Genomic DNA, 27,505 nt, shown 5'->3' with positions numbered 1-27,505 from the left:
CTCTGCCTTTGGCTTTCAAGCAGATCTGATCAGATCTACTCCTCATCCCTTCTTTTTTTACCCTGTATCTTCTCTGTGAAATGTGCACAAGAATTCTCAACTACTTGTACTTCTTGAAGTCGAGCATGGGGAAAACATGACACCCATCCACCATTTGGGGATGCTGTAATGCACCTCAAAATGGAATACTTTTATAGAAGTAAAAGTTACTGGAAGTAGTAGATTTTTCTCCTGGGAAAATATGGATTGAGTTACAGTATTTGTTCCACATAGATAAGGAGAAAGAGATGCTGGGGATGCAGAGTTCTTCACTGCTGATAACTGGGCATAATACAAAGACCTGAAGTAGAGTCAAGGTTTCTGTTTGCCTTAGATTGGTAATAGTTACTTTTAGGCTTACTGTCTGCAACATTGCATCCTGGAACAATATTTATCCACCATTACCCCCCCAGAGCTCACTAATTTATCCCTGAAGATAAAAGGCTGAAGCACAGCTTTTCTGCTTGCTTGTTATGCAGAAAGGCACTTTTGAGGTTCTACTGCTTTATGTACTCCTGGCTCTTGTTCTATTCCCACACTGCAATTCTCAGGTTTTTAATAAATAAGTCTGTTTATTTATACTGTTCTATGTATCCCTCTCCCTGGTGAGGTATTTGACTTACCATGTTACCTTACCATGTAATATACATAAATCTGATTGATGGACATGATTGCATAGCTTTACTTTTTCAAGCATACAAATTTTCAGCTTGTTTTGCAGTTCACAGTGCTCCAGTTAGAGCAGATGCCCACCTCCACTCTTATGAGACTGTCCCTAAAGCTGCTGAGAAGATACAATTTTCTTACTTCCTTAGAAGAATACAGGGTACAGATAACTTCTAGCCTCTGACTGTCACACCACACTGAGTAAGCAGTGACATCCAAAGAGTAAATTGTGCTCTGAGAACATAGCAATAACTTGAAAACACAGTATTTAATTGGGTTGATATTGTTTTCTTACAGGCTTTTATGTGTACATAAAAATTGCAACTGTCATGCATTTGAAAAATCTATTCATGTGTTTACAGTATACTGATCATAATAATGTATTTCTAACTATACACAGTGTAAAAATAAAAATACTTAGAAAATAATTATGCCATTTCACTTCATGAAATTTGCTCTTTTAAAATGAGCATAAAATGATTAAATTATACCTTCTAACAACTCTATTCAAAGCCAAAATACCATGGCTTAGAACAAGGTATTAATTGGAACAGTCTTCAAAGTTTAAATCATTAGCTTATACTTCTCCTTGAACTATGAAAAGCTCATGGCAAGGTTCTTCATTTATGTGTGCATAGGAAAATTTCTAAAAACCAAAAGGTGAAGAAAAGTTGCTAAGCTTTGTTTTTCAGAATATTGGCTTTAACACTAGAATGTCCTAGAATGCTGTAGTTGATTGAAGTTAAATAGGGCTCGGCCGGTCTGTGTCCAGTGCTGGATCTTGTTGGAGGGATCCTATGTAAGCCATGAAGCTGTTGTTCTGATGGCTCCAGTCATAGTAGTCTGGAGAGAAACTTAGAAAGAAAATAGAAGAATTAGTGACTGGCAGATTGGTTCTTTAAGCACCTAGTTAAAGAACACGGGCAAAATGCAATTATGTAGAGATAGTTCTCATGCTGAAGTGCAAAAATAAACCCCCAGCCAGGGGACAGGCAGCTATTTATTTTTCCAATCTGTCAATTATTTTGGCCCAAGTGTTTATTATCTATTTCCTGATTCTCTCAGTTCACTAAAGACCCCCCTCCAACCCCTTCTGATTTGCTGTTCCAGAAGGTGTTGGAAAATCCCAGAAATGGCGCTGCTCATTCCTGCCACGTCCTGGCACTGCAAGGAGATCTAAACCTCCTGTGTCTGTGTCCCAGAGCCCAGGACATGGATTGCAACTCTGCCATGCTGTCTTTTCTCCCATGAGCAGCATGACACAGTGCATGTGGCTGGTTTGGCTTCCACTGGGAGCTGTGCATGTGTTACCAGTGTGGCTGGTTCCCTGATGGCTCAGTGTGGAAAACGGTGCCTCTGGCTCCAGGATGGGATACCAGGCTGGCTCAAAACCATCTCTAGCATCCTCCATAAGCTTAGTTACTATGTGAAAAACTAATTAATGCAGGAATAGGATGACTGATAACTGTAAATAGTGAGTGTGCAACTTTACTGAGCCATGGTCTGGGCTCACAGACAGTGACTACACTGTCTCACCTGAATGAGTGACAAGAACTAGATCTGGGTTACATTAATCTATTCATATCATAGTGTAGGTACAGCAACAGCAAAGGGATAACATGACTGAGACTCCTTTCAGGGCAGGATAGAGTGCTGTCAGTGCCTTTCCTTCTCTGAATTGGGTGCTACTATTTTTCATGTGAACTGCTCCTTCCTGGACTGGAATCCTTTCCCAAACATCACATCTGTGCAGAGAAGACAGAATTTTTGTGCCAGTTCGGGTTGTGTGGGATTTCAGCAATTTAGTGGATTTTTCTAAGCTTTCACCATGTGGGAAAGCTGATGCTCCTTTCATTTTAGGTCACCCTCGAGATATTTAGCCATGTTACAGGGCAACCTAAGTTGAAAGGCCTCTCACTACAACCCTCACAAGCTGCTGCCTGTGCTGTCCAGCTTTTCCTTGCTCTGCCTGAGCAGGGAGACAGCTGTTTTTCTAGGCAGTCTTGCTCTCACACTTGAATTAGTAAATGGAATTTTTGAAGCCACTCTTGGAAGAAACAGAGGACGAAACAAAGTTCTGACCTGAGTTTTTCAATGAGCAGTACATTGGTACAATTCTTAAATTATGTAACTATTTTCATTCTTGTGTCTTTATGGTGTCTGCAGTGCCCTTGGACCCCCACATTCACTCAGTGCTGCCTGTCCACTTCAGCTTCCCCTTTTGCTTCCCCTCACCCTGCTGGGATTTACACAGCAATTGCAGCTAGACAATTCCCATCCGTCTTCTGTGGTGTGTCAGAGTTCCTGCTCCTCCAGTTTCTGTTTTGGGCAGCAAGAGGTTCACTCTTGTGTCTCACCTGCCCTGTGCCCCCTGTGGTGCAATATTCCAGGCCAGATCATCGTCACTGTCGTATCTGCGGGGATTGTCAAAGAAGTAAGACCTGGGACTGAAGCCATGGCTTGGGACCACTCCTGCATTGGCCTGAGGGAAGGGAAACCTCAATCAGTATTTGCAACTTGTATCAAATAGCTGTTTATCAATTGCCTGGTACCTGACTTCCAGAAGAAGTTGCTGCCAACTTACCTCATGGTTTCCAAAATAAAACACATAGTTTTGCATTTGCTGAAGACAACTGAAATAGTTTTGCATTTACTGTTCACGTCTACCAGCCTAGTGATATTCATCTCAACAGCTTTTTATGTATCCTTATTTCTTAGCTAGCACCTGACCTTCTTCTGAAGCCACCAGTCTGCATTCAACCTTTCTGCTGAATTCCTGTCCATCCAGGACACTTCATGCTTTCAGGCAGCTGACTTGAAATGAGCAATAGGAAGCTGCCGAGGAGCTGAAGGAAGCGTATGAAATATCTAAAGAGATTTGATTTTTACCTCCCACATTGCTAACACTCCTTCCTGGTGCCTTACCTCCCTTACCACAGGAAATGATCATGTTGAAACTTGGCATCCTGCTTAGTGAACCCCCATGTGAAAAGTCCCTTAGGCCCTCACCAACCAATTTCAGTATCTAATCTACAGTGAGGGTCAAATGTGCTGTGAGGGTCAAATCCTGAGGTCCGGTCCTTTGACAAAACAGGGAAAGGAGTGTACATATAACTCTTTCATTGACAAAGCATTTTCACAACTTTCATTTACAAAGCATTTCCCTGTGAATCAGAACAGAAAACATACAAGATGCAAGAAATCAGTTTGATTTCAGGAACAGTGCAGAGACATCTAAGAACCTGCTGAGCCTCAACCACTGATTCACTGCTCCCATCCCCAGGGAAGAGGGGTTTGCTGTGCCTGTGGATAAGCCAGGATGACATTTTCTCCCAGCCTTAAAAAGGAGATCAGTTTGATCTCCCCCTTTACTTTATGTGTTAAATAACTTTGACAAAGATGGAAAGAGGATTAAGTACATCTCTGTCATGTCCCCATTTTCAACATTTGTATGGTTAAAGGAATGGCAAGGCATAGGGCCACATGCTGCTGTAACCCTGTGTCAGCACCAGAGCCAACAGACAGCTCATTCCAGGCTATAAGCACTTATTATTTCAGTGAATTATTTCATATTCACTGATTTATTTCATATTTGAGTAATACTGAATGCAGGATGCCTCTATTCAAAATTTTTGTTTCTGAAGTTCCAAATGAACTATGAAACCAAAGAACCATTTCTCAGGATCGTTTATTAAAAATTAAAGAATAATTTTGATTTTTACCTAATCAGACTTGTTGTTATGATTTTTTTAACTAAAGGAGGGTTAGCTTTAATTCTAACCCCATGCTTTCTGGCCAAGTAGCAGCCTATTGAATGCATTAGCCTAAAATCCTGTGGCCCTTAGTCTCCCTCTTGTGGCAACCTCGCACTGTAGTTCAGTTTTCTCTCGCTACAATCTCTTCATTTTTTGTTCAGTTCTACTTATTTCTGGTCTTCCACTAAATATTTGTCCTATGTGAAAAAAAAATCTATATATGACCTAACCCATGTGACAAATAATGTTTACCCTAAAAAAGTTATCCATAAAAGAAGTGATACTGATTGCAGTATACAATTGCAGATACTGAGGCAATATCACTGATTGCCTCTTCTGAACTGTGTCTTTATGGAGATTTAAGGCTTTCTGCAAATTACAATGCAAAAATATGTTATACGTGTTACTGCCATGCTCTTGTGGGAAAATACTGCCTGTTTGACTCCATTTGAGCTCTTGTTTGATTAGGATTCCAAGCCTTCATGGGATTAGCTTTTCAAAATGAGTGATTAGATCACTTCCATTATTTTCATTCTCTCTGAATCTCCCCCACACTATCCAAACTTGGCCACCAGGTCTAGCCTTACTAAGCCCACCTTAAATGAAATGAGATCTCTCTGTGGTCACTTTTTGGAAGAGCAAGACCTCTGGCCTATACTTAAAAACATTTCTTCTCTTTGCAGTTGTCCTGGTTAACTCCTAAGCAGGAGTGAGTCTGAGATGGTTTTGTCATGGACACTGGGATCCATGGGGTTTCTTAGTGCAATGTCAGGTATTGCTTCCTTGCTCATCTTGGCTTTATCATTGTCCCTGAAATGTGCATATGAGGATAAAACCCATCACCTTGTCTAGGTTATTCTGTTGTTTCTTTTACTTGTGTATTTACCATTTACATCCCTTTTTAATAATATTAGCTTTGGTTTCATTTGGCCTACAGAAACAGAGACATTACCTCAGTAATCCTACTGAGGGCTGGTATTGCCTGTGTGCCTGCCAACCAGCTGACCTGGAGACATTGCCTACAGCTACAAAAAAAATGTTTGTCCATCTATTAACTACTTAGATATTAAGGATATTTACTGGGAATTATCCTTACAACTCACACCTTAATCTCTGGTCTTCTGAAATTGCCAACAAGTCAGCAAGTGCTTATTATGGCCACTGGTCTTTGACTTGGAAGAAATTCAATCTATTATTTCATAACCCTGTTGAGCTGTTAGCGCACAACCATTTTCACTGCTATGTGATGAAAGGTGCCAAGTTTGGATAACAAACTCCTTTTCCACTAATTCCAATAAAGTGCTGCTTTATCTCAAAGGGAAGCTGTCCCTACGCTTAAGAAAGTTCCTGATTTTTTAGATAACCTCCCTGAGAACCTGGCCTTTCTTTCTGGATAAACCTGATGAGTTTCTTTCAAGAGGAGTTAGCACAAAGAAGCAAGAAGTTTTGGTTGCTCTTATTCTGCCAAGGACACATTGAAAAAGAGAGGTCAGAACATAAAGAAGCAGAAGATCCCTCAGCAGCTGAGCCCCTCAGACCTGCCTGGACATTACACTAGCAAATACACTAACAAATTCCACTTACTAGGTCTTTTGTTGGGTTTCGGACACGGAAGAAATACACAACCAAGGAAGTAGGCAGGAGCTCCCAGATGAAAAGGATCACTCCAAACACTATGTAACCTGCATCTCCCAGCTGACATTTCAGATCTGCCTGTTGAAAAGTAAAAGAGTAAAGTGTTTAAAAATAAAAATGGCAGCTCATTTGAAGGTGCAGGAGGCAATGCCAGAAATTCCATTCTGTAGAGCCAGATCAACCTGGCTAATGATTAAAGGCATACTAAAAAAAATCAATGTGCTATCTTGGGTACATGATTTCCCTTTCTTCCTCCTCCTGTCTTTCCTTCAGAAATATCAGTTTAATGCAAAGGTCTTCCCAGCTTAAAAGCCTGGCAAGCAATCACTTGATGAAGTGATTGCTTGATTACCTGATCAAATTCAGGTAATGAGAAACTAGTTTTCCAGTCCCTTTCCTGCCGGAAATAATTGTAAAGGAACAATCAATGGTCAAGGGCTTTGCTTTTAAAAATGAAAGGCTTGCGTCTGTTCAAACTGGTGCACATTCTAAGGCTGAATAACCCTGCTGGCACTGCAGCCCTAGCTGTGATCTTCTCTCTAGATGTCCACCATTGCCCCTACCTACAGAGGGCAAATCTCGTCCTTTCATGTGTTTTGCACAGAAGAGAAAAGGGTGTTTCTGACCAGTGACCTGAGGCAATGCTACAGTACATTTATTGGGCTGTAATTTTAAAAGTGTCTTTTGAGTCTGGTACCAAATTGAGTACCCACTCCTTCATTCCAGGCTCTTTACATACAGTTCAAATAACTTACCCAAAATCCATGCAACCCTAATGTCACAAGCCAGAATAGATGTTCAAAAAATGTAGTAGTAACTCAAGGGCTAAAAAGCATTCCAGTGAGCTCCCAGTGAACAACCTCTGCCTCCAGAGGGCAAACAGGACCAAGCCAGTCTGGCCGTACCAGCCCCTGTTACTCCAGACTGTAGGAGTCAGAGAACAAGTTGTCTGTCACCTGCAAAGGGTCAGCAGGAGCAGCAGCAAATCCTCAGGGCTTAACAAGAGGGAAGTTGTTTGATTCAGGAGAAAGTCAGGGCCTAATGCCCTTCTGCCTAAACCTCTGTGCTCTAATTCCACTGGCAACACCTGCAGTCCTCTTCTCTGCACTGCAGCAGGGCTGATTAAAGGTCCCTTGACAGACCCTACTCAACTTACTCATAACAAGGTCCTCAGGGCAATCCTATCCTACTCTTTACCTACTTCTTAATTAGAGTTTTACCTATTGCTCAACAGAAATTTGTTAATGGCTGCAGGTTTGCTTGGCCACCTGGGCAATACAAGGTCTTTGCATGGCTGGGAACACTGCTTTGGGTCTGCAGGTGCTTGCTGGTTGCAGGGGAGACAAGGGATTTTGAGGCCAAAACAAAAGATACTCATGATACAGGACCTGGCCCAGAGCTGGAAAAATACTGGGACTTAAATTCACTCTTCAAAGCAAAGAAAGGAGCTAGATGCTGAAATTTATTAGAATTCAACAAAGAATCCCCTGCTATTTCCTTTAGAGTTTCTATTACTGTTAGTTTGCAGTGTAAATTGTCACTTGTAATTAAAGGTTGGGAAGAGTCGTAGCCTTATCCTCAAACAACAGAAATTATCATGTTAATTCCAGAATTAAAGTAAATAACCCCACAGCCCCGGATGGCAGTGAGAGATGTTATGATGCCTTAGAACTGAGCATTTCAGTGGAATCAAGTACTTCTCTAAGTACAATACAGTCTTTACAGTGGACAAAAAACATGCTTTAAGAAAAGGTGCTCTTTCTTTTGACAACAAAATCAAGGTAAATACAAGACTGATTTTTAAAAATTATTTGTCTTGTGGTTATTTTTTCTTTTAGCATAGAACTGGAGTTTTTATCCTTACGCCAAAATTATCAGATATTTGGATTCCTGGAGCAAAACAATCTTACTGCCTTGAATAAAAGAAATAAAATAGGGTTTGAATATATTTATTCCTCTTGTGATAGCATTTAGGAAGTCAATCAACAGCTAGAGAATTAGGTTTTCTCATTTGCAAATATTTTCATACTTGCCTGATCTGACACGTTGTACCAATCGTAATCAAAAGAGTTGACTTTCTTGGTTTGGGAAAACGATAAGATGAACAAGTTGTAGCAGGCTCGTGAGGTATAAAGTAGTATAACAGTCACTCCTATGCTTGTCACCTGACAGACAGATGAGCCCTGGAAGAGATTTAAGCACAGGTTATTATTCATAAGGGAAGTTGAGAACAATTTTGCTTTGCATGGACTTCAAGAGCTGTCATGCTAGTCTGTCTCATGCAATTGACTTTTTGTCTTTCTTCCTTTGGCTAATATATCCTATTTTACGTATATTCCTGTATTTTATCAGCACAGTGGTTTCTAGGCAACAGTAGCAGTTCCAGCCCTTAGCAAGATGGGCTGTGACTAATTTTTACATTTTATTGAACAAGTGCTATTTTCAGAGCAGAGAAAACACAGAAGACCCACACTTGGCATGAGGTGGAGCGACAGAATTCAGCCTTCAGCTCCACACTAGCTACAGAGCATCCTGTATCAGATGCTGGCTAGCATGATGCAACCTTGCATCTTTTTACAACTGCTTGCTTTGCACCAATTTCACAAGTACAGAGCAGGTCATAACAGTCAGCAGTTAAACACAGCACAGACAGGAACAGAACATCCTGCCTCAGCTAATGTCAACACAGAAGAGACAAAGTGGAAGCACAGCCTATGAGCAGAGTGACCATGGCAGGGCAGTCAGAGTGGCACCTTGAGCACAAGGGGAGGAATGACACTGCAAATGTGAAATTGGAACAGTTCCTAAGCCCTAGAGAGAAAACTGGACAAAGCAGGGGAAAGACCTTGATCCAGTGGGAGGATTAAGTGCCTGACTTGCCACTATGTCAAGTGGACAGGGTCACTGTCAGGGGCTGAGACATCAGCACAGGAGTTGTATCAGGAAGGAAGCGTGGAAGGAAGGAATCCAGGAGCCATGGCTGCAGGGACCTGTGTGAGTCTGATCAGAGAGGCAGGCAGATGTACAAAAATGGGACTGGCTTTGAAAGAAGCTCCAAGTAAATTCTTTGTAGTTGGCTCTGGAATAGTGCTTTGCACAGCTAAAGGAGGAAAGCTGGGTAAATGTGCTGTGTGCATTTAGAGGTAAATTGCCTTGCAGTCATTTGCTTCTCTAGCCCTGCCCTCTCACTCTCCTGGCAGAGACCCACACGGGGAGGATGAGTTCCTTCCGACTATATGAGAGAGACAGGCCGAAAGAGGAGCTACTTTTCCCTGCCACAAGACCTTTTAAATCAGTGCAAGAGACTGGAAAGTCAGCATCTTATTCCCTCTGCTCACACACTGCTTCCAGGTTTGCAGCTGAGGGTCACAGGTTCAAAGCACTGTGGTCGGCAGAGCAGACACAGCAGAAGGGCTAAAGAAGTATCAGGGGAAGTCATCAAGCCACCATGTCCTGAATTCCTGGACTTCAGGAGACTACCAGGGCTCCAGTGCTGCTCACCCAGGTGCTGTTGAGTATTAGCCCTGCAGCTTTATTGACCCAGCTCCTCAGTCTGCCCTCCCCAGTGAGCATAAGTTAAGAGAAGCTCAGGGAGCATTTGAAAAAGTCTGTGGAAAACAAGCTGGCCTGTCTTCCCAGCAAAATAACATTGGTTCAGTGAACAGCCAGGCTCAGAAAATACCCAGTGCAGTCAATGTCTCTGAATTCCAGCTGATAACAGCCTGGAAACACCAATACCAGGCCATAACGTGCAGCCATGTCAGGAGTGAGCCAAGTGACTGCAGCTACTCAGGAACTGAAGCCAGATCCATAGCAGGCAGGGGTGAAAGCTGTGGCAATACCAGCAAGCAGGAAATGCTTTAAACAGGAAATGTTTGCTAGGCACTTCTCTGTTCTCCTTCGACACTAACAAGTCAGTGGTGCTGTCATGGAAACCGAGGGAGAGAGAGCAGAGAGAAGCTGCTGACTGGCACATACCATACCCCAGCTCGGTGGCATTTACAGATTGCAGATAGCAGAAGCAAAATGCAGAACGGGGCTGGTATTTCCCTGTATAGATTTCCCTACATTGCTGTCATTCTTTAACAGTTAATAGTTAAATGTGTGGGGATTTAACAAACTTCCATCCCACCAAATATAAAAAAGCAGATAAAAGTGTCCTGGTTTTGCTTCCATACACTTCAAATGCTTCAAATACACTCAGTGGGTCGGTGAAGGGAGAAGGAAGCAGTGAAAGTAAATCCAGAGGAATAGTTTTTCTGTCACAGGCCCCTGCAGAAAAGAAGGGGAGCCCCAAGCTGGTAGTGTGTCCCAGCAGAGAACCAGCCCAAGGCAGCACCTAAGGGTAGGGCTGTGCACCTCCTTGGTGCTGGCACAGTCCTGGCACAGAGCACCACGATGGTTCCCCATGCCAGGTCATGGAGAGGAATGTGTTTTCACATGTGGTTGGAAGATATATACCAGCAAATGGGAAATGCAAATAAAAAGCTGCCAGTACTGATGCCTTCCTACATGCACCACAGAGCATGCATTATCTCCAACAGTATTTCTGTCATATCACTGCAGAGAATGGACTTTTCTTCTCTAAATAGTTTTCTGGCATAACAGTAGCAGATAAAACCAGGATGTTTTATTCACAGCTAGTTTCAGTCACCTGTATCCCTAAAGTATGTGCAGTCAAACCCTACTGGAAGTCCTCAGAGGAGCTCCCATCTCAGGTCAGCAGAAAGGAGGAGAAAATCACTCTTAAACTCCCATTTCCACATTCAAACTTTCATCAGGTGAGCGCTCTGTCCTTTCCTGTCTGCAGTAATGTTAGAGATCCTTTGGGCTTTGTGAAATAGCTTGGAGTAAGGAAGGTTGGGATTCCCACAGAAGGAGAAAACACAACAAAACCAAAACCAAACTAAAACAGAACCAAAGCCTCCTTTAGGTTAACACTGCTTTGTAACAGAGATTTATGCCTCTCTGATTTGCAGCACAAGAAAAACTTTTCTTACTAACAAAAATAATCCATTGCCAGTGCCCTTTGGTCAGCAAATGACAAGCTTGAAAGAAACAAAACTGACCTGTGTTTTTAAATCCTCTATTCAGTCCTGAACTTTTAGTTGTTGTGCAGCATGGCCGGATTTGATTAAACAGGAAATGTACTTATTTCATCTGATTAGGTAAATGTAGAGAGGAATTCTATGATAAGGTTTTCTTAATAGCAGTCGAACCTTAAAGTTTAAAGGCTTTGTTGTGGTAACAGCAATATGTTATTGGTTAAACTGATAATTCAAGATTTAACTGTCTTCTGCAAATGCAAGGACTTTTGAAAGCCCTGTTTCATTATTTATAGATAGAAAACATCTTCACTGATTTTATAGTAAACACTGCATGCTTATGTGATGCCACCCAGCTCCTTGACCACTGAATGTGTCCAAAGATATAAACCTACCAATATTTCTTTAAAGAACATCCTGTAGAGTAATAGGAGACACCTTTTAACCCTTTTCCCCAGCTGGCTAAGTTATAATGTATTAAGTCTTTTAAAACATATTCTCATTATCTATAGGAATATATATAGGAATATGCAAGTATCAAAAGGGAGATTAATATTTCTCTGTCTGGCTTATCTTCAGCATGCTGCTACCTTAAACAGTTAGTCAATAATTTGACAAGCTGAAGGATTTTGAAGTACAGGCCACTTCTATGCTGCAGTACTGAAATGAAGTGGTCTTCAGACAAGAGACCCAGAGAAAGCAGTGTCTGCTTGAAAAGAGCTGTGAGAAATTCCAGCCAAAAAGTTATGCAAAATCTGCCTCAAAACCATATATTTTGGATCACTGGTTTTAACCAAAAGCTCCCTTGCTAACATTTAATATTTAATTAATGTACTGGACACGATGGCCAGCCAAGCGCAGGCTGTAAAGTTTAAGGCCTCCAGCTCTCAGGCTTTGTGGCTTTGCCTTGCACTGCCCTTGTATCCCAGAAGGTACTTGAAAATAACTGAAAATGTACCTTACCTTGGACTCCAAGTAAATGTTGGCTAAAGACATCTTGGAGATCTTATACAGGCAGATGGAGAGTGAAACAGCGCACAGCACAAACAATGTGTCATTAATTGCCACCCGGACAGAGACAATGATTTTTCTCTCTGAATTCTGTGTCCTCACCAATACTGCACATGTTAAATTCACCAAGAGGAAGAGGAGACTTATGAAAAGAGAAGCCAGGTAGAGGGGCAACCTGGGAGAGTGAGAAGAAAACAGTTTTAGCAACATTGTTCAGGAAGTATCAATCATGAGCTGGAAGTTGCACTCTGGAAAATGAAATCTGCCTGTGTTGGGCTGCCACAGCTGACAGAGTAACCAGCTGCTGAGCCAAAATCAAAGTGCTCCAGATTGCTGGAGAGATTAACCTAGCCCATTTCAAACCTGTTTTTACAGTTACACAACAAGCTGTAAGTAAAGCGACTAATATCAAGCAGCAAAACACGGAGGACTGCAGCAGAAATTCAACAGCACAGTTCTCAAAAACTACTTAAAAAATACATGCACCTTCTTAGACCATGCACTTCACACACAGCACAAATCCTCTGACTAATCACTCTCAGAAAAAACCTCTGCCTGGAATGGACTGGTTTTGACCCTGGTTTTACTATACCACCACTGCCATGTAAAGCATACTGACTCTTAATGTTTGTCATCAGATATCAAACTAGGGAAGTGTCTAACAGCAGGAAAAATCTCCAAGTTACTGGTTCCCTAGCTTCCATCTCTGTCTCTTTATCTAAACAATTTGGTCATGGCCAACCTCTTGAAAGAAACATCAAGAAATTTAACTATGCATATTGATTCTGGGTTGGCATCTTGCCATCTAGGCCAGGAAAAATGTGTTTACACCACCACAGAAGCAGACCTGGAACCGAAATGTGACAGACAGAAGCCCAGGATTTGGACTGTTTTTATCCATCTGGTTCTTTTCCAATGTACCCAGCACTGATACTTAGAATATAAGCATACCATGTAATCAAGGTATTACATTGTATGTAATTTTTTAATTTATTACTGGTTGTAACTCCTCCCTATGCCTACACAAACCTGTGGGGCTTTCCATTAGGAAAAAAAAAAAAAAGAACATGCTTTCATTTAAAGTATTTGCTTAGTTCATTATCATTGCTGACCAAGGAAATTACTGATAAAATGCATAATCTACAGCCACTGAACAAGAGGTTTTGGCCCCAACTTTTCATGCCTGTTGGGAACTTTGAATTTCGCTGACAACAAACATACAGACTGTCCCTGAGGAATCTGGTTCCAATTGTTTAATAATACTTTACCCAATGGGGATCTTTTCCTTTTACACATTCATATTCTTTTGGGTTAGTATCAATGCAGCTACAAAGCTGAAGCATAGCTGGCTTCCTTTCAGAGGGCAGGAAAGGAGGAGATACACCTTTGAGGTATTTTAACTGTGTTACAGGGAGAACTGAAAGCCTAAAAGCTTGTGAATCAAAGCCTTTCTTTCCAGCTATATCTGGCAGTGAGTAAGGATGCTGTTTCTTCCTTGCCAGGCACGGAAATTCCCTCTCAGCAGGAAGATTGTGCTCATTCTTAACTTTCCCAGGGCAGGGCTCTGTTTTTAGGATAAGCAGCTGGAGGTAGTTCCTTTAAACCTCAAAGTTTAATGCAGGAAGCACTGCACTCCTGAAGCTCCTCTCTCACACGGTTTCCTCTGTAATAGTGGTACATTTACAGCTTTTATTAGTAGCTCAGAAGTCTTTAAATAGTGATCACATGTCTTCCTTTCCTTCCCCTCCCAAAGTCCCATCTCTAGTCCCCTTGTGGGGGCTTCTGAGGAAGGGCACACTCTTACATCTGCCTTGCTTGTGGGACAGTAAGTACTCCCTCTTCTTGCTCACCTTAGCCAGAAGGACCTTCTGCTGCAGCACAGCCTGCATACTGGCATGCAGCATGAAGCTGGCTTGCAACCAGCAAGGCTGAGAGGCTTCCAGGCCAGGCTCCTCCTCTGCAGACTTCAGAAAAAAAAAAAAACCCAAAACCAAAAAGCAGCAAAAAAAAAACCAACCCGGTGCTTTCACACTCCCGTGCCCACACACTGCCATATGTGCCAGGGTGAGCTGTCGTGGCCAGTCAGTTGTGCAGCTCTTCACACGAGGATCTTCCAGGCCCCTTATTAACATGATGTGGCTGGGGAAATGGCTGCCTCATTTGCAATGCAATAGAAGCATTGTTGCTGAATTTATGGAAAAGCACTGATAGAGACGCAGACTGTCTCTCTAGGGGAAGGGTTTTAGGGTCTCAGCAGATTAAAGGCAGAAAGTATCTTTTCAATTCAACTACAAGAGCACCTACAAGGCATGAAGAAGCATGTGGAGTTTTACAGAAAACAGAAAAGCAGGGCAGGAGAGGCGTTTCCAGATTGCATCAGTGAAAGTGCAAGTGAAAGTTCAAAGGCCTATTGTGCCTAATCCCCACTTTGGGACTAGTCTTTAAAGGAGCCTTGTGTAATCTGGTTTGGCTGGGGAAGACACATGCCAGGCTGTCCTGTTCCTTCTGTGTCAGGCTGAATACACCCATAAGTTTTTCTTTGAGCTGAAAACAGAACCTCAGCTAATGCAGTGAGATTTGCCTCGTTTAACAAGAAAATCTGTTTGAAATTACTGTATTTTGTATGCAGTGTTTGAGGCTTGTGTATAACAAGACATGCACACACAGCACAGTAAGCCTCATCCAAAAACCTGGTGACAGTAAGAAATCCCCAAGTCCAGGGAACAGGCAGAAGGACTGTTTAAATATGAAACTGGACAGAGGCTTCACCTTGAGCTCTTTTACTAATATTGTAAAGGCTGCTCTGAATAAAATTTGCTTAAGATTCTGGATCCCTGATAGAATTTATAGGATTTTATTTGTTCGTTTTTTGGGGTTTTTTTTGCCTCTGAAATGATTCCAATTTCTGAGACCTGTGTCAGTACATAAACAGAAGTCCTACCTCTCAGTTGCCCCATTTATGTTGCCATCATCTGTTGCAAAAATGGCAATACCAGGCAATAGGGTCTTACAATTAATAAAGAAATGGAGGGAAAAAATGAAAAAGTGAACATTCAGTAGTGAAGAAAAATCAGATTCAGTAAGTGCAGATTCCAGACCTGTCTGTAGGCCTTGCATCTTTCCATCAGTTCTCTCTCCCTCAGGATCTGAGTAACCTGATCTAATGAAAGATGTCCCTGCCCATGGGACATGGATTGGACTAGATGATCTTTAAAAGTCCTTTCCAACACAAGCCACTATGTAAGTCTGTGTTCTTTCACTAGCTTGTTACAATTAATTCATCTGTGGTTGTGCACATATTACATAATTTCAATCGCCCTGTGTAAGATAGGAAATGAGGTCAGCTTTATTAATATAGCTCTTTTAGACAAACTAACCACACTCATGCTGCAATTGAGTTGTTAAAACAAAATACAACTGAAATCCCTTACCAACAGAGTGAACAAGAAAGAAAAAACTAGGCCAGATCCAAGAGTGATTTGTATTAGATATCCAGTGGGGAAGAGTCAGTGTGGACATGGAGCTCTCGTGTGCATGAGTAATTCTAGCCACAGTACATTTGTATTTAGGAACAAAATGCTCCAAAAGCTACGTGCAGGTTGCTAACGCAGTCACTTTACAGGCATTGACTAAATATCACGATCTCCCTGGGCTTCAAGAAAGACATTTTCAAGCAGTGTTCAGGAATAAAGCCTTGCCACAAGCATCAGTGACAGAGGAGTTCCAAGCTTCTAGCTCTCACCTCTAAAGCCATGCAGGAACCTGTCCACAGACAGCCCTCCACCACCCTGAGCTGGGTCTGTGCACAGCGACCCTCTTTGTCTCTCTTGCCCGTGTGGCCCACCAGGGGCAGCCTCATCTGCTTGTCTGGAGCCCATACTCCTGGATTTTCTTCTCACAGGAACCAGAGTGCAAAAGGGGGGTTCAAAGCTGCAGTTCAGTCTGGAGTCCACATTCCTGAGCCAGCCATCACACTGCATTTCCCATGCCCTCCCGAGCCCACCTCAAGCCTGCTCTCACTGTACTGCCCTTATACCACACATGGTTCCCAAAGCACTTGGTACAGATGATTGCCTCACAAGCTGTATGAAAAACTTGTAGGATAACAAATTTCTAGAGAAGGACAGTGATATTTGCCCTGTTGATACAGTACTACATTCTCCTAACAGTCAGCAAGTAACAAGTCAGATTGCAGTTTAAATTATTCTGTTTTCCTATCCTGAATTCATATTGTAAATTCTTTCTTTAGAATGGAGACAACCTCTCTCTCTCTCCTCCTTCTAAACAGCATTGCCCAACTGAGGCTCTTAAGCACTGGCACAACAAACATTAATTTATTGAGCTCTTCCTGAGCTTTCTGCACATTACTGCCCTTTGGGGTTCCTTCAAATACATCCTGACAGCTTCTCCTCCACAACAAGATGCCAAATGAATCTCTCCACCTAAATGTAAATCTACCATAACCTCAGCTCTATGGAGTCAGGGGAGGTTATCTATAAGCTCCCAAACACATCACGAAATTGAATCCATTCTCCCTAGCTCCTTCTCTTCACAATTTGTCTGTCATCTTCACAAAACTTTTAAGACTTCTATTACATTGACCTCACAGGTTAAAACATACCCACTCCCACTCATTCCTGTCAAAAAACCAAAACATCACTCTGCTTCTTCAGCACTGGATCTGAATTTACCTAGTAATATAAATGATAAGAACCAATATACAAATCTCTAGGGTGGGTGTTTTCTGCTTGCACTGGAAATATTTGCTTTTGAAATATGTGACTGTCTAAAAATGATCCCTGTGTTGAGAAAGGACACAGTCCCCTAAAGGTCATAGGTAAAAGGTGGCTTCAGAACCATCATCATCAAACATTCGTATACAAATATGAATAGCTGAAATACGAGCGTCACGAATTAGAAAACATGTTTCTCAAACAGCATGGCTCTTCCCTCCCATATTGAATGTTTGCAAAGTTCTTACCTGTATTTCAGTAGCTCTGGGGAATACTTTGACTTAGCTTTGAAAATCACCTGCAAAACAAAAAAGTACTGCATCAAACATAGCATACATGTCAACAAAAAAAGACAGTGCGAGTCACAGCAATTCTGTCTCACAGGCCGCAAGATATGCCATGACAGGTTTCATTACATAATGGATTTGCATGGATTGCTTGCCCATGGCAGGCAAGCTCTAAGCAAAGTACTAGAACCATTCAGCAGGTGATCAGATGCACTTGTATCCAAACTACCTACACTATTATTTTCACTTACTCTGGTTTAGGAATAAGGTCCTTTATACCAGTATTAACAAAAGGATCAATGCCAGTATAATCATAGAGGGAAAGTATTGTAGGCTCTTACATGACCTGACAGTACATGTCTCTCACACAGACCAGCTCACATCAGGCCAAATGTTCCCATGAAGAGCCTATCATAGTACCCTGGCCTGAAATTAGATATATACTTTCACATCCATGTTACATTGCCAAAAAGATGCCATTGAGAGCCAAACTCATTCTTTTACTCTGAGGTATTATTTGGCTTCTGCTGACTGGCTCTTCACTGTACAACAATACGTGCTTTTACAGAAGGATAGCTCAGGCCCAGCAGTTAGCCAGAAAAGATAAAATACTGACAAGTTTTCTGTAATGTAGCCAGGTGCCATCAGTCATAGTTGTTTAACCATCATCAGAAATTATACAAAAATATATTACCATGTTTTGTATCTTATTTATTAAAAATCACTTTTAAGTACTACTGCTTTTTTATAAGCTAACATGGTTTCCAAACAAAAACTTAGTTTACAAATGTTCATTTAAACCAACAACAAAGCACACTGGTTACAAGTATTATAAAAACGTCATGATGCATGACTTATTCTGGGTAGTTTCCCAATCATTTTCTCCTCAAGTTCTGCTATCTTATCCATTTACCTTGGTTTTGCATGCCCTTTAGTTATGTTTGCATAATATTTGCTATGATTATTACGCTTTCCCAGGGAAACAGGACTTAAATGATCACAATGTGACTGTAGACATGTGTCTGCCTGTCAGTCTCTCTATCTGGCCTCTACTAATCTTAAAATACTTCAGAAAACTGATGGGAAAATGCTTGAAGGATCCTTTATCATCCTTCTAAAAATCAATGACTTAAAAGAAAAAAGGAACTCTACAAATGTATCTAATATATGTCCTCTGTGAGGAGAAGCCTACATAATGATTCTACATATCATCCAATAGGAGAGAGTCTGCATAGCAAAATATTGTAAAAAATTCTCCAGTTATGGGAACAACTGAGAGTCAATCATGAGACATAGATCTGGAGAAAATCAGGCTCAACTTGTTCCAGATCTCCTGGAACAACTTGTCATTTAACTCCTATTCACCATAAACAGCTGCCTTGACATGGAAATTATTTTTGTGATGCATCAGCTTGCTTAGCACTAGCTGAAGCAGCAGAGAACACTGAGTTTTTCAGCAAACTGAGAATAAAATTGAAAACTTGGGAGAAAAAACTCTGTAAAAATATTCTGCAACCATTGATATTGTTTTCAAATAGATAACATCTCTGATAGTACCCCTTATTGAGGAGTTTTGTGATTCATTCTCCAAATTCCTGGGTCATGAAATCTCACAGGAGTTCAGGAAGAAGTTTTAGGTTGTTTTATTTACTTGCTTTTGAAAGGAAAGGTACAAGGGGCTTGCAAATGTTCTGCACTTCTGCTGTGCATAAAGAGTAGCTGTCACTTTCAGAGAAGGGATGAGGTTCAAAATACTTCTCAGATACATTTTGTACAAGATTTATTGCCTACCCAGTTTATTCTGGAAGGGAAGGAGGAAGCAGATTCCTGACCTCAATGAAACTAAATGAGTAATCCTCGTCTCTAGGGTCATTCCACAATCCTCACCTATTGTGAGTATCACTTCTACACATTCTACCATTAATTCTGACACCTTTCAGGAGTTGCACTGAACACAAGAGTTCAGAGCCTCTGCAAAGAACTTCACAAGACAAGCAATTTCCAGTGGGCAATGAGTTGTTCTGGTTTCACAAAGCCTAGCAAATACCAAGTTCCTAAATACCATCTCCAGTGGTTCCCCAAAAATTATCTACTCATCCCTCTTAAGTCACAAGGTACTGTCACATAAACCAATCCAAGACCACTGCCCAGCAAAATCTCCATGGATAACTTAGGCAAAACCAAATGTGATGCTCCTGCTGCAGATCCAACAGGATCTCAAGATTCACAATCACCAAAGCAGCTGTTACCGTGGTTCTGCATTTGGTGAACTGTCCCAGGTGATACTTGTTCTGAAATTTTCAGGCAAAATGACCATTAAGAAACAAAATAAATACTGGACCAAAAAAAAAAAAAAAAACCAACCAAAAAACACCAACAAAAAAACCCAACAAAAAACCCCCACCAAACCGAAAGGATGCTATATAGAATGAAAGCTACACTTTAAGGCATGGAGAATTCTTACCAATTCACTGCTAGGCAGGAGCACAGGCAGCCAGATTCTGCTGCCTTTGCTTAAAAACTGATGGGGCTTTAGTTCATGAGTAGCCCTGCTGTAAGCAATGGGATTGTCACAGAATAAAGGGTTGTTCAGTGGGAGTAAGGATGTCAGGAGCTGATCTCAATATACCTCACATGCGTGGGTGCAGCTTTTTGCTTTTAGCATTTAGCTCAAGAGACTGGTTGCTCAATGGCCCCTTCTCGCAGCAGTGCTGAGAAAACTTCCAGTCAATATCTGAGTCATCTAAGTAAGTCTTCCAGCAAACCAGAGCAAACCAGACCATTCCTAAGAATAGACTAAACAGCAAACAGAGAGTAGGCTGTTTTAAAAAGATCTTTCAGAGAGACCCAAGATGAACATGGAAAACGCAGTGAAAGTCCTTGCTAATTTTCTTATGTCTAAAGGGTTACTTTTTAGCTTTTTAGACTTAAAAGTATTTCCCCTTCTGCTTGTTCTTTGAAGGAGAAATATCCTGTTTTGACTCTCTGTTTCTGCCTAAGGGTTGGAAACCTCAAATGAGATTCTCACACTCCCTCCTCCACTCCCCTGAGGTGTATGTCTGGCATATAAAACTGCAGCAGTTCAAAAGGACTCCAAAAATCTCTTCATACAGCCAGAGAAAATTCCCATTACATGAACTGATGTAAACAGCTGACCTTAGAGACATTTTACCAGGCCCCAGGAGTGGGGATAGCATGGGATCCATCAGCAGCTTGGCTGCAGACAGCTTTGGAGAGCTGCTGGGCAGCAGAGCAGGCAGACAGGGCCAGGCTGTTGTAGCTGATGGGGGTTCCAGCTAATCAGGAGCCACTTTGGCTCTATAAGTATCAGTGAACCAGCTGTCAAAGCCAAGACAGATATTCCCAAAGCAAAAGAAAAATAAAATCTCCTGGGAGCAATTTTCGTGTCCATGCTCTGATTTAGCTGAACTGATGTGATGACTGGCACAAACCTCTGCTGTACCTCCTGTGCTAGCTGATCAATTCACTTTTACAGGAGCTACAGCTCAGCTTACCAAAAAGCCTCAGATATGTGGTAAATGCTTGCGTGTGTCTCAAGCTGGCCCTCGGCACAGGAATGAAGTTCAGCTTTATTTACCACTTCTCACTTCAAAAACCCTATAAGAACAATAGCATGCATTTTTCCTTCCCAGTTCCTTTCATCACAGTCCCTCTCTTCCTCTGTCACACTCCATGCAAACTTCCCTTTGAAACCTGAAAATAATGCCACAATCTCATCATCAGCACATGTACCTTTCTTCAGCTGTGTATCTTTCAGTCCCAGGCCCACCTTCCCCTTCCTCTCCTTCTTCCATGTTCATTCTTTTATTTGGATCAGATTTCCCAAAACAGGCAAGTTTTCCCTCTACTGTCTAAATTCTACACAGCTTGTAAGGCCTACAGACATGGGCAATGTGACTCACTACCATCCTCAGTCTTCCACAAATTGGTAAAAATAGTCCTAAAAGGACAGGGATGATTGTGGGGGCTGACAGCCACAGTAAACTTCCAACGGTAGCTTTCCTATCAAATTATATTCTAAATCAAATGACCTCATCCTTCATGTCAGATGCTGACAGCCAGCTAATCTGCAATTGCAATTTGTCTTCTGTAGATACAATAGTAAAGGCAACATTTTACAGCAAACATGTTTGCTGATGCTTTACCATATGTAGTTAGACTCCTATGTAGTTCTATATACATCTAAATCTTGTTTTAAATTAATAATAAGCTTTATAATATATGATTTATTAATTTCTGCTAAAAAGAATTATCCAAAATAAAAAGCCCTCTCTGTTCTCTCACTGGTGAGAACTTTTGAAATGCTATCCTCGGTAATTAGAGAATGAGGAATTTTCTTAATTATCCTCCCAGAGCTACCATTTACTCTGGTTCCACTGAAATACATGAAAACTTTCTGAAAGCCTTGCGCTGTTTTTACCTCACCCTGCCAGGCATGGCCAGCTCCCCTCAGAGCTGTCTTACTCTGTACAACTTCTCTTCATTTGAAAGTCCCTGATTTTATCAGCACTGCCTGAGAGACAGGGTAAGTTTCTCAATCCAGATGCCAAAGAAAAGGGAAGATGGTTAGGGAGGAAGAAGGAGAGGTAAAATCTGCCTACCAGCCTTCTCCACCCATACTGTCTCACAGCTCTTTAGCTCAGCACTATTTTTCCTTGATCCTGGAGAAGTTCCCAACCTGATGACAAAACCTAGAGCCCACCCAACTGTTTTCTGTGCCTGGCCACAAGGGAGGCCTGGGATTTTCAGGGAAATTTATAGCTCACAGTCTTTGGCCCTGACCTTGTTCTTTGAGCCTGTAACCCTCCATCCTAGCCTCTCTCCTGCTTCATTTGTTTTCTGTTCCCCAGGGAAATGCAAAGCCTGAGCAAACAGGACAAAGTGAAGCAAATCCTTCTCTGCCCACCCCTCACATGCACCAGAAAAGGCAACTTATTTTTTTTCCCAGAGCCTCTTTACCCTTTTACTCACAGCACTAACTATAAAGCCTGAGGACTCATCTCAGTGTCCCCTTGTCAGGGACAGGGAAGATTTGAGGACATAAATAAAGGAGTATCCAAGTCCTGAAATCCTCACATTTTTCATTAGCCTGGGATGCCTCACTGTGGGATCCTCCACTTCTTTCCATTTAAAGTGGAAAATACGTTATTTATCAGAAAATAAAACATTTGAAGCTGCATGTGTGAGGCAAATATCTCTATGAGATTTTTGGTCTGGAGGTGGAAATACACCTTGGCTCCCTATGTCGTGGATCAGGATCAGGGGGCTGTCTTGGTACAGTGCTGTTACTTGCTGGCGTTGTGCTACTGTTTTACAAAAGTGCCACTGGATCTCATCATTTGAGATTTATTTTAGTGATTTCCAAGTAGGCAGAGGGCCTCCCCTCCTGAGAGCGTAGATAACACTATTATTTTTCTTTAGAAGGAAATTAATACAGACATAGGATTAACAAATTCTAATACATTTACTTATTCCATTAAAAATCATATTCATTTTCTCCAGCACTCATTTTCTCTCACAATCTCTGAGAGTAACCAATATTCTATAAGCCTTATCTGCAGCACCCTTTCTACATGCTCTAAGTAGGGCGTTACAACTGCATCAAAGGACCCTGAACTTGGCTCTTAACCCAAAGATCTCATTTTGAGTCAAAACTATTTTGATTCTAACTTCTCTTTTGTTCATAGTTCTCCTGCTTTAGCAACCTGCTCCAACACACTAGAGGTTCTTCTGCTGCAGCTGCTCAAGTCTGGGGACAAGACTCTGCTGTGCTGATGTCATCAGGGCTCATTTGTCCTGCTACACATAAAACACATCTAAAATTCCCTATGGCTTTGGGATACCTATTAAAAAAGAGAATAGTTGTGGCTAACTTTCCATTAAGTTCAAAGGTGCTTGTTATTTGAAAAATGCCCTCAGGCACTTGCCAAATGAGTTTTTTGTTTGGCCAGGAGGATTTGCAATATTTTTTAACCACTTTTTTTCCTCTCACATCTACATTTATGAGTTTTCCTAGCAGTGCTACATTTACGAATGGTAGGTGCTCTACAGCAGATAATAAAAACCTACAAATTCCAGAGATCCATGGGATCTTTTCCAGTGCTCTGCACCTATACTATATACAGGTCACTTCTTTCCCTCTAGCTAAGCACCAGTGAAATAGCAGGGGTTTCATGCAATGAGACACAGCTGCAGACCCTTCTTGGCTGTCTTCTAGAGAATAAAAGGATAAAAGCTGTCTCTAAACAGGTCTGTGAAGTTTTAAGCCATTACTGAAAACAAAATTTTCTCTCTCCACCCCTTTCACACTAGTTCTTGCTTGTCTACTGTGGAAAGCGAGATGTACATTATATACAAGATGCTGAATTTCAAGCCAAACCACCTTTTAATGGTTAGAAGTAAAGAATTAATAACAGTGAATTAAAAATACATGCACTTATTTTGTCATGCATTCGTAGAACGGCTGTGCTTGTATTTCTTAGACCTTTGTTTCAGCTGGGAAGATATCTGAGATTAAATTTCACTGACTGCAACTAGCTCTAGAGCAAACAACAATACTATTCTTAAGTCTGTCTACAGTGGCCCAAGGTATTTGAAGATTATGACGCACATCACAAACTCTGAAAGTCCCTTGCAAATATTATTTCAAAAGCCTCACAACAGCTCTTCAATACAGGTAACTATTCCACTCTTTCTCACAGGGGCTCAGAGGAAGATCCGGAGAACTCAGAATGACAAAGCAGGAATTCTGTCTCAAAGGCAGAACCAACAGCCTTAGCCTTTTTTCTGTTTCCAACCACTGACTTGTACTTCCTGCACGCTATCAGACAACAATGCTAAAAATAAGTGAGAAGGACAAATGTCTGCATTCTGTGTGCTGCCTTTTCAGATCTTCTTCAGACAAAAGGAATGTTACCTGCAGCACTAAGCCTCCTGAGTGCTGACACTACTGCACAGACTGCTGTGCCCCTCCTGTTCTCGCTCCAGCCCAGGCTTCTCTTGGCCAAGAGCCAGGATGCTGCATTCTGCCTCCAGGCTTCCACAGCAGACCCACATGCGTGTCTGAGGGAAGAGTCTGACCCCAGGCTGTGACTTAGCCCCAGCACTGTGATGGGGTGGACTGTGTGCTGGTGGACATTTGACTCTGGGAAGCTACACAGTTACCAAACAACCCTCACAATAGCTATGGGGTAAAGCATAGGTAACCACATGCCTGAGCTGGATTTGAGTAGTATGCAGATGAAAGGTTCCTGTAATCCCTTAATATATCTCAAGTACCAGGGAGTGGAGCAGGGTGAGTTAGCAGGCATTTCAGACACTGAATCCATGAAAGCAAACCTAAGCACAAAACTGGGTATGTGGTTCTAAGTATTTAATACCCTCTACAACTCAAGTGATCTTCTTACAGCTGTCATGCTTACCATTGCTGCTTTTCCAGCTCTGGGATAGCAGCCCTTGCATGCAGCCTGATGCCTCCAGTCAGGCTGTTCAGAATTGATAAGGCCTGTCATCACTACAGAGCACTGTTAAACACCATGGGGATACAGAAGCATCAGCCCCAGGCACCCAGCTGGTTCCAAGTGGGGCACACAGGAACACCCAAAGTATCCTGAGCACTGCTTGGTGTGCTCCAGGGCTGGCTGATGCTCTCCTGACCAACTGCTCCTGCACTGGGAAAGTGGACTTTGATCAGGGCCACATGAGTGCAGGCTTGGTATCCTGCTTCAGGCACTGCAGTGGGATTGAGGAGGTAAAGAATCCAGTCTCTGCCCTCCTGCAAGTTTCCTGTGAGATCTTAGGCAAGCCCAGCAGCCTTTCTTTGTCTCAGCATGCCAATATCCCACCGTTCAGCCAAGTGCAAGATCACCATGCTCACCGTAAATATTTCCAAGCAATTCTAGCTGCAGCAACCTGGAGCCCTGTGCAGCTTAACTCATCTGACTTAGATGTCCATGGCACAGACACACTCTAAAGACCTCTTCATGAAATGGAGATACTATTTCCCTTACTCCAATATACAGTGAATTTACCTTTGCATCAGAGAGTCCTTGAAATAGAGGATATATCTGGGCACAGCACTTAGCAGTTATTGAACAGAGTCAAAGCTGTTTGTAATACAGATCCTAACAGGAATTTGGGCCCACAGTAGGATTCCATCACCAGTTTTGATTGTTATACACATAATAGAAACCTCACTGAGAAACATCAGCCAACTTATGAAAAAACTGGGACTGGGGGTTTGTTGCTGGCAAAACCAGACATTACAATTCTGACTGCACACAGAGATCAAGTCTGGTAAGACAGGAGGTTTTTTTAAAGTCTAATAACAATAATAAGGCATAATAATAAAATGACATTTTGGGCATCCAAATTCCAAGCTCTCCTATACATTTTTTCTCCAATCTCTGAATTATTTTTATAGACAGTAGACATGTTAATTGATATTCTCACAGTGATCACTTCAGGCTCTGGTTTCACTGTAACACTGATCACTGGCATACAGACCAGAAATTAAAGTACCCAAATAAACAACTGAAATTTGCTTTTTGCATTGCCAAGGTACATTTGTAAATTACATTTTTCTCGTGATGTTCACATAATAAGGCTTTACCATTCAGCTAGATTTAATCAACTAAATATCTGTTGCTTACCTGTGTGAAGTAAAGATTCATCAGGGTCAGGGTGAAAAACTGGAGGCAGACTGGGAAGCAATAAAGAAGCCAGAAGATGAAGGGGCTGAGAGAATTTGCTGTGACAAAGTCTTTAAAGTAAAATGAAAAGAGCACTGTCCTAAGAGAGGCCCAAAACAGGCACAGAAACAGAAAGACAGTTTGGTAACTGAACCTCTTGTGCCTGTAGTGAAGGACCAGCCAGAGCTGGACGTAGATGAACACAAAAAGCAGTGAATAAAAAACAGTATATACAATGGTCAGGCCCAGCTTCACATACGGAGGGACAGCTGGCGTCAGGGTCGGCGGAAGGGTGTCATTTTTCAGTGGGTCCCACTCAGGGGCCTCCATTTGATATCGGGAATCGTCAGAATTATTTAAGTTTGGCTGCCGCTGTTGCCTCCTCCTCCTTCTCCTTTCATCTTCCTACAGCATAGGAATCAAGAAAATGAAAGAAAACAAGCTGCACTTCCTCTTTGGCAGCTCACTGTGGGCTGGTAGCACATGATCACAATTCAGAATGATTCATTAGGACTGCCTTTGTCAGCAATTGGCAGGGAACAGCTCAGAAAGCTGCTCTTTGCTGATGTCTCTGCACAAATCTTTACCATCCTTAAGAAACAAAGAAATCCACCAGCCCCTGAACGGTTTGCTGCTAATTTTTTTTCTAAGGAAAATTATCTGGATTTTAAATTAGTTAAGTAATGTTCTATTTTTCACAAGAAACAAGTACCTGACACTTTCCCAGTGGCAGACACATAATATCTTCGTAGGATTTTTTTTTTTGTTTCCTGTTTAACAAGTACTTCATTTAGCTGCATTTTGTTAGAAATCATTTTAAACACCTTCAAGTACTCCTGAAACTCAAACTGCTGTATTAAGCTGCAACAGCTCAGCTTGCCATTGCAGAAAGCTTTGTGTTTATAAAGTTACACAATTGGCACAGCAAATCTAGTATATTCAGTTTCTTCTTTTTCTTATAAGATGCTTCATTAGAATAGGAGAAAAGGTACATCAGGACTTCCAAACCTAGCATATATAGGAACAAAATAAAACCTCCTAGAGATCTAAATTCACCAAAGCATACATGCAGCTACAGGTTTTTTTCTTCTTGGTTGCTTTTGTGCCATCACTCTGGAAACAGCTGACTGGCCACACCTTCTCACAAGTGTGCAGATATGCCCTTGGGATGAAATTTATAAATTAATAGGTGCTATGGCAGGCTGATGGGTTTGACTCATGGGGGTGAGAACTGAGAACTGAAACTGAGTGGTTTAGACATTTGTAGTGTGGTCAAAATGCTTCATATATCTCTAGGTCATGTATAGTGCCACGTACCGTACAACAACAAGATTTTAAAAGCTACTTTGGTTATGGCTGGAGCACTGACACGTTTTTCTCTATCATTTATAGTAAGCTGATTGCAAGAAGTGCTTATTACCTGGACCAATCCCCAGGGAAGACCCCACATGTCTGGTGAGCAATGAAAAAAGATTCCTACAGTGGAAGGGTCCATGTAATGAACTAACACAGTGCCCATGATATGCAGAAATTGACACTGTCAATGAAAATAGTGATTTCCATGCCTTGCACTAAGAGGAGTTCAAAACTACTATTTTGTTGAAAAAGACAATTATCATAATT

General features: G+C 41.7%; 1 protein-coding gene across 1 annotated transcript; it reads right to left on the bottom strand.

The window, feature by feature from the left end:
* Positions 1–957: 957 nt before the first annotated feature.
* On the bottom strand, positions 958–26,352 carry GPR137B (G protein-coupled receptor 137B). The gene is made up of 7 exons (XM_030945224.1): positions 25,844–26,352; positions 17,133–17,182; positions 12,104–12,326; positions 8,129–8,278; positions 6,045–6,173; positions 3,063–3,187; positions 958–1,559 (listed from the first exon to the last, which is right to left on the bottom strand). The coding sequence occupies exons 1-7, from the start codon at positions 26,210–26,212 to the stop codon at positions 1,448–1,450; spliced, it is 1,158 nt and encodes a 385-aa protein (XP_030801084.1). The 5' UTR covers positions 26,213–26,352; the 3' UTR covers positions 958–1,447.
* Positions 26,353–27,505: the final 1,153 nt, after the last annotated feature.

This window comes from Camarhynchus parvulus, chromosome 3 (genome assembly GCF_901933205.1).
Source record: "Camarhynchus parvulus chromosome 3, STF_HiC, whole genome shotgun sequence".
Classification (NCBI taxonomy): Eukaryota; Metazoa; Chordata; class Aves; order Passeriformes; family Thraupidae; genus Camarhynchus; species Camarhynchus parvulus.
The sequence above is the reverse complement of the archived record's forward strand: the minus strand, read 5'-3'. Positions and strand labels throughout refer to the sequence as shown.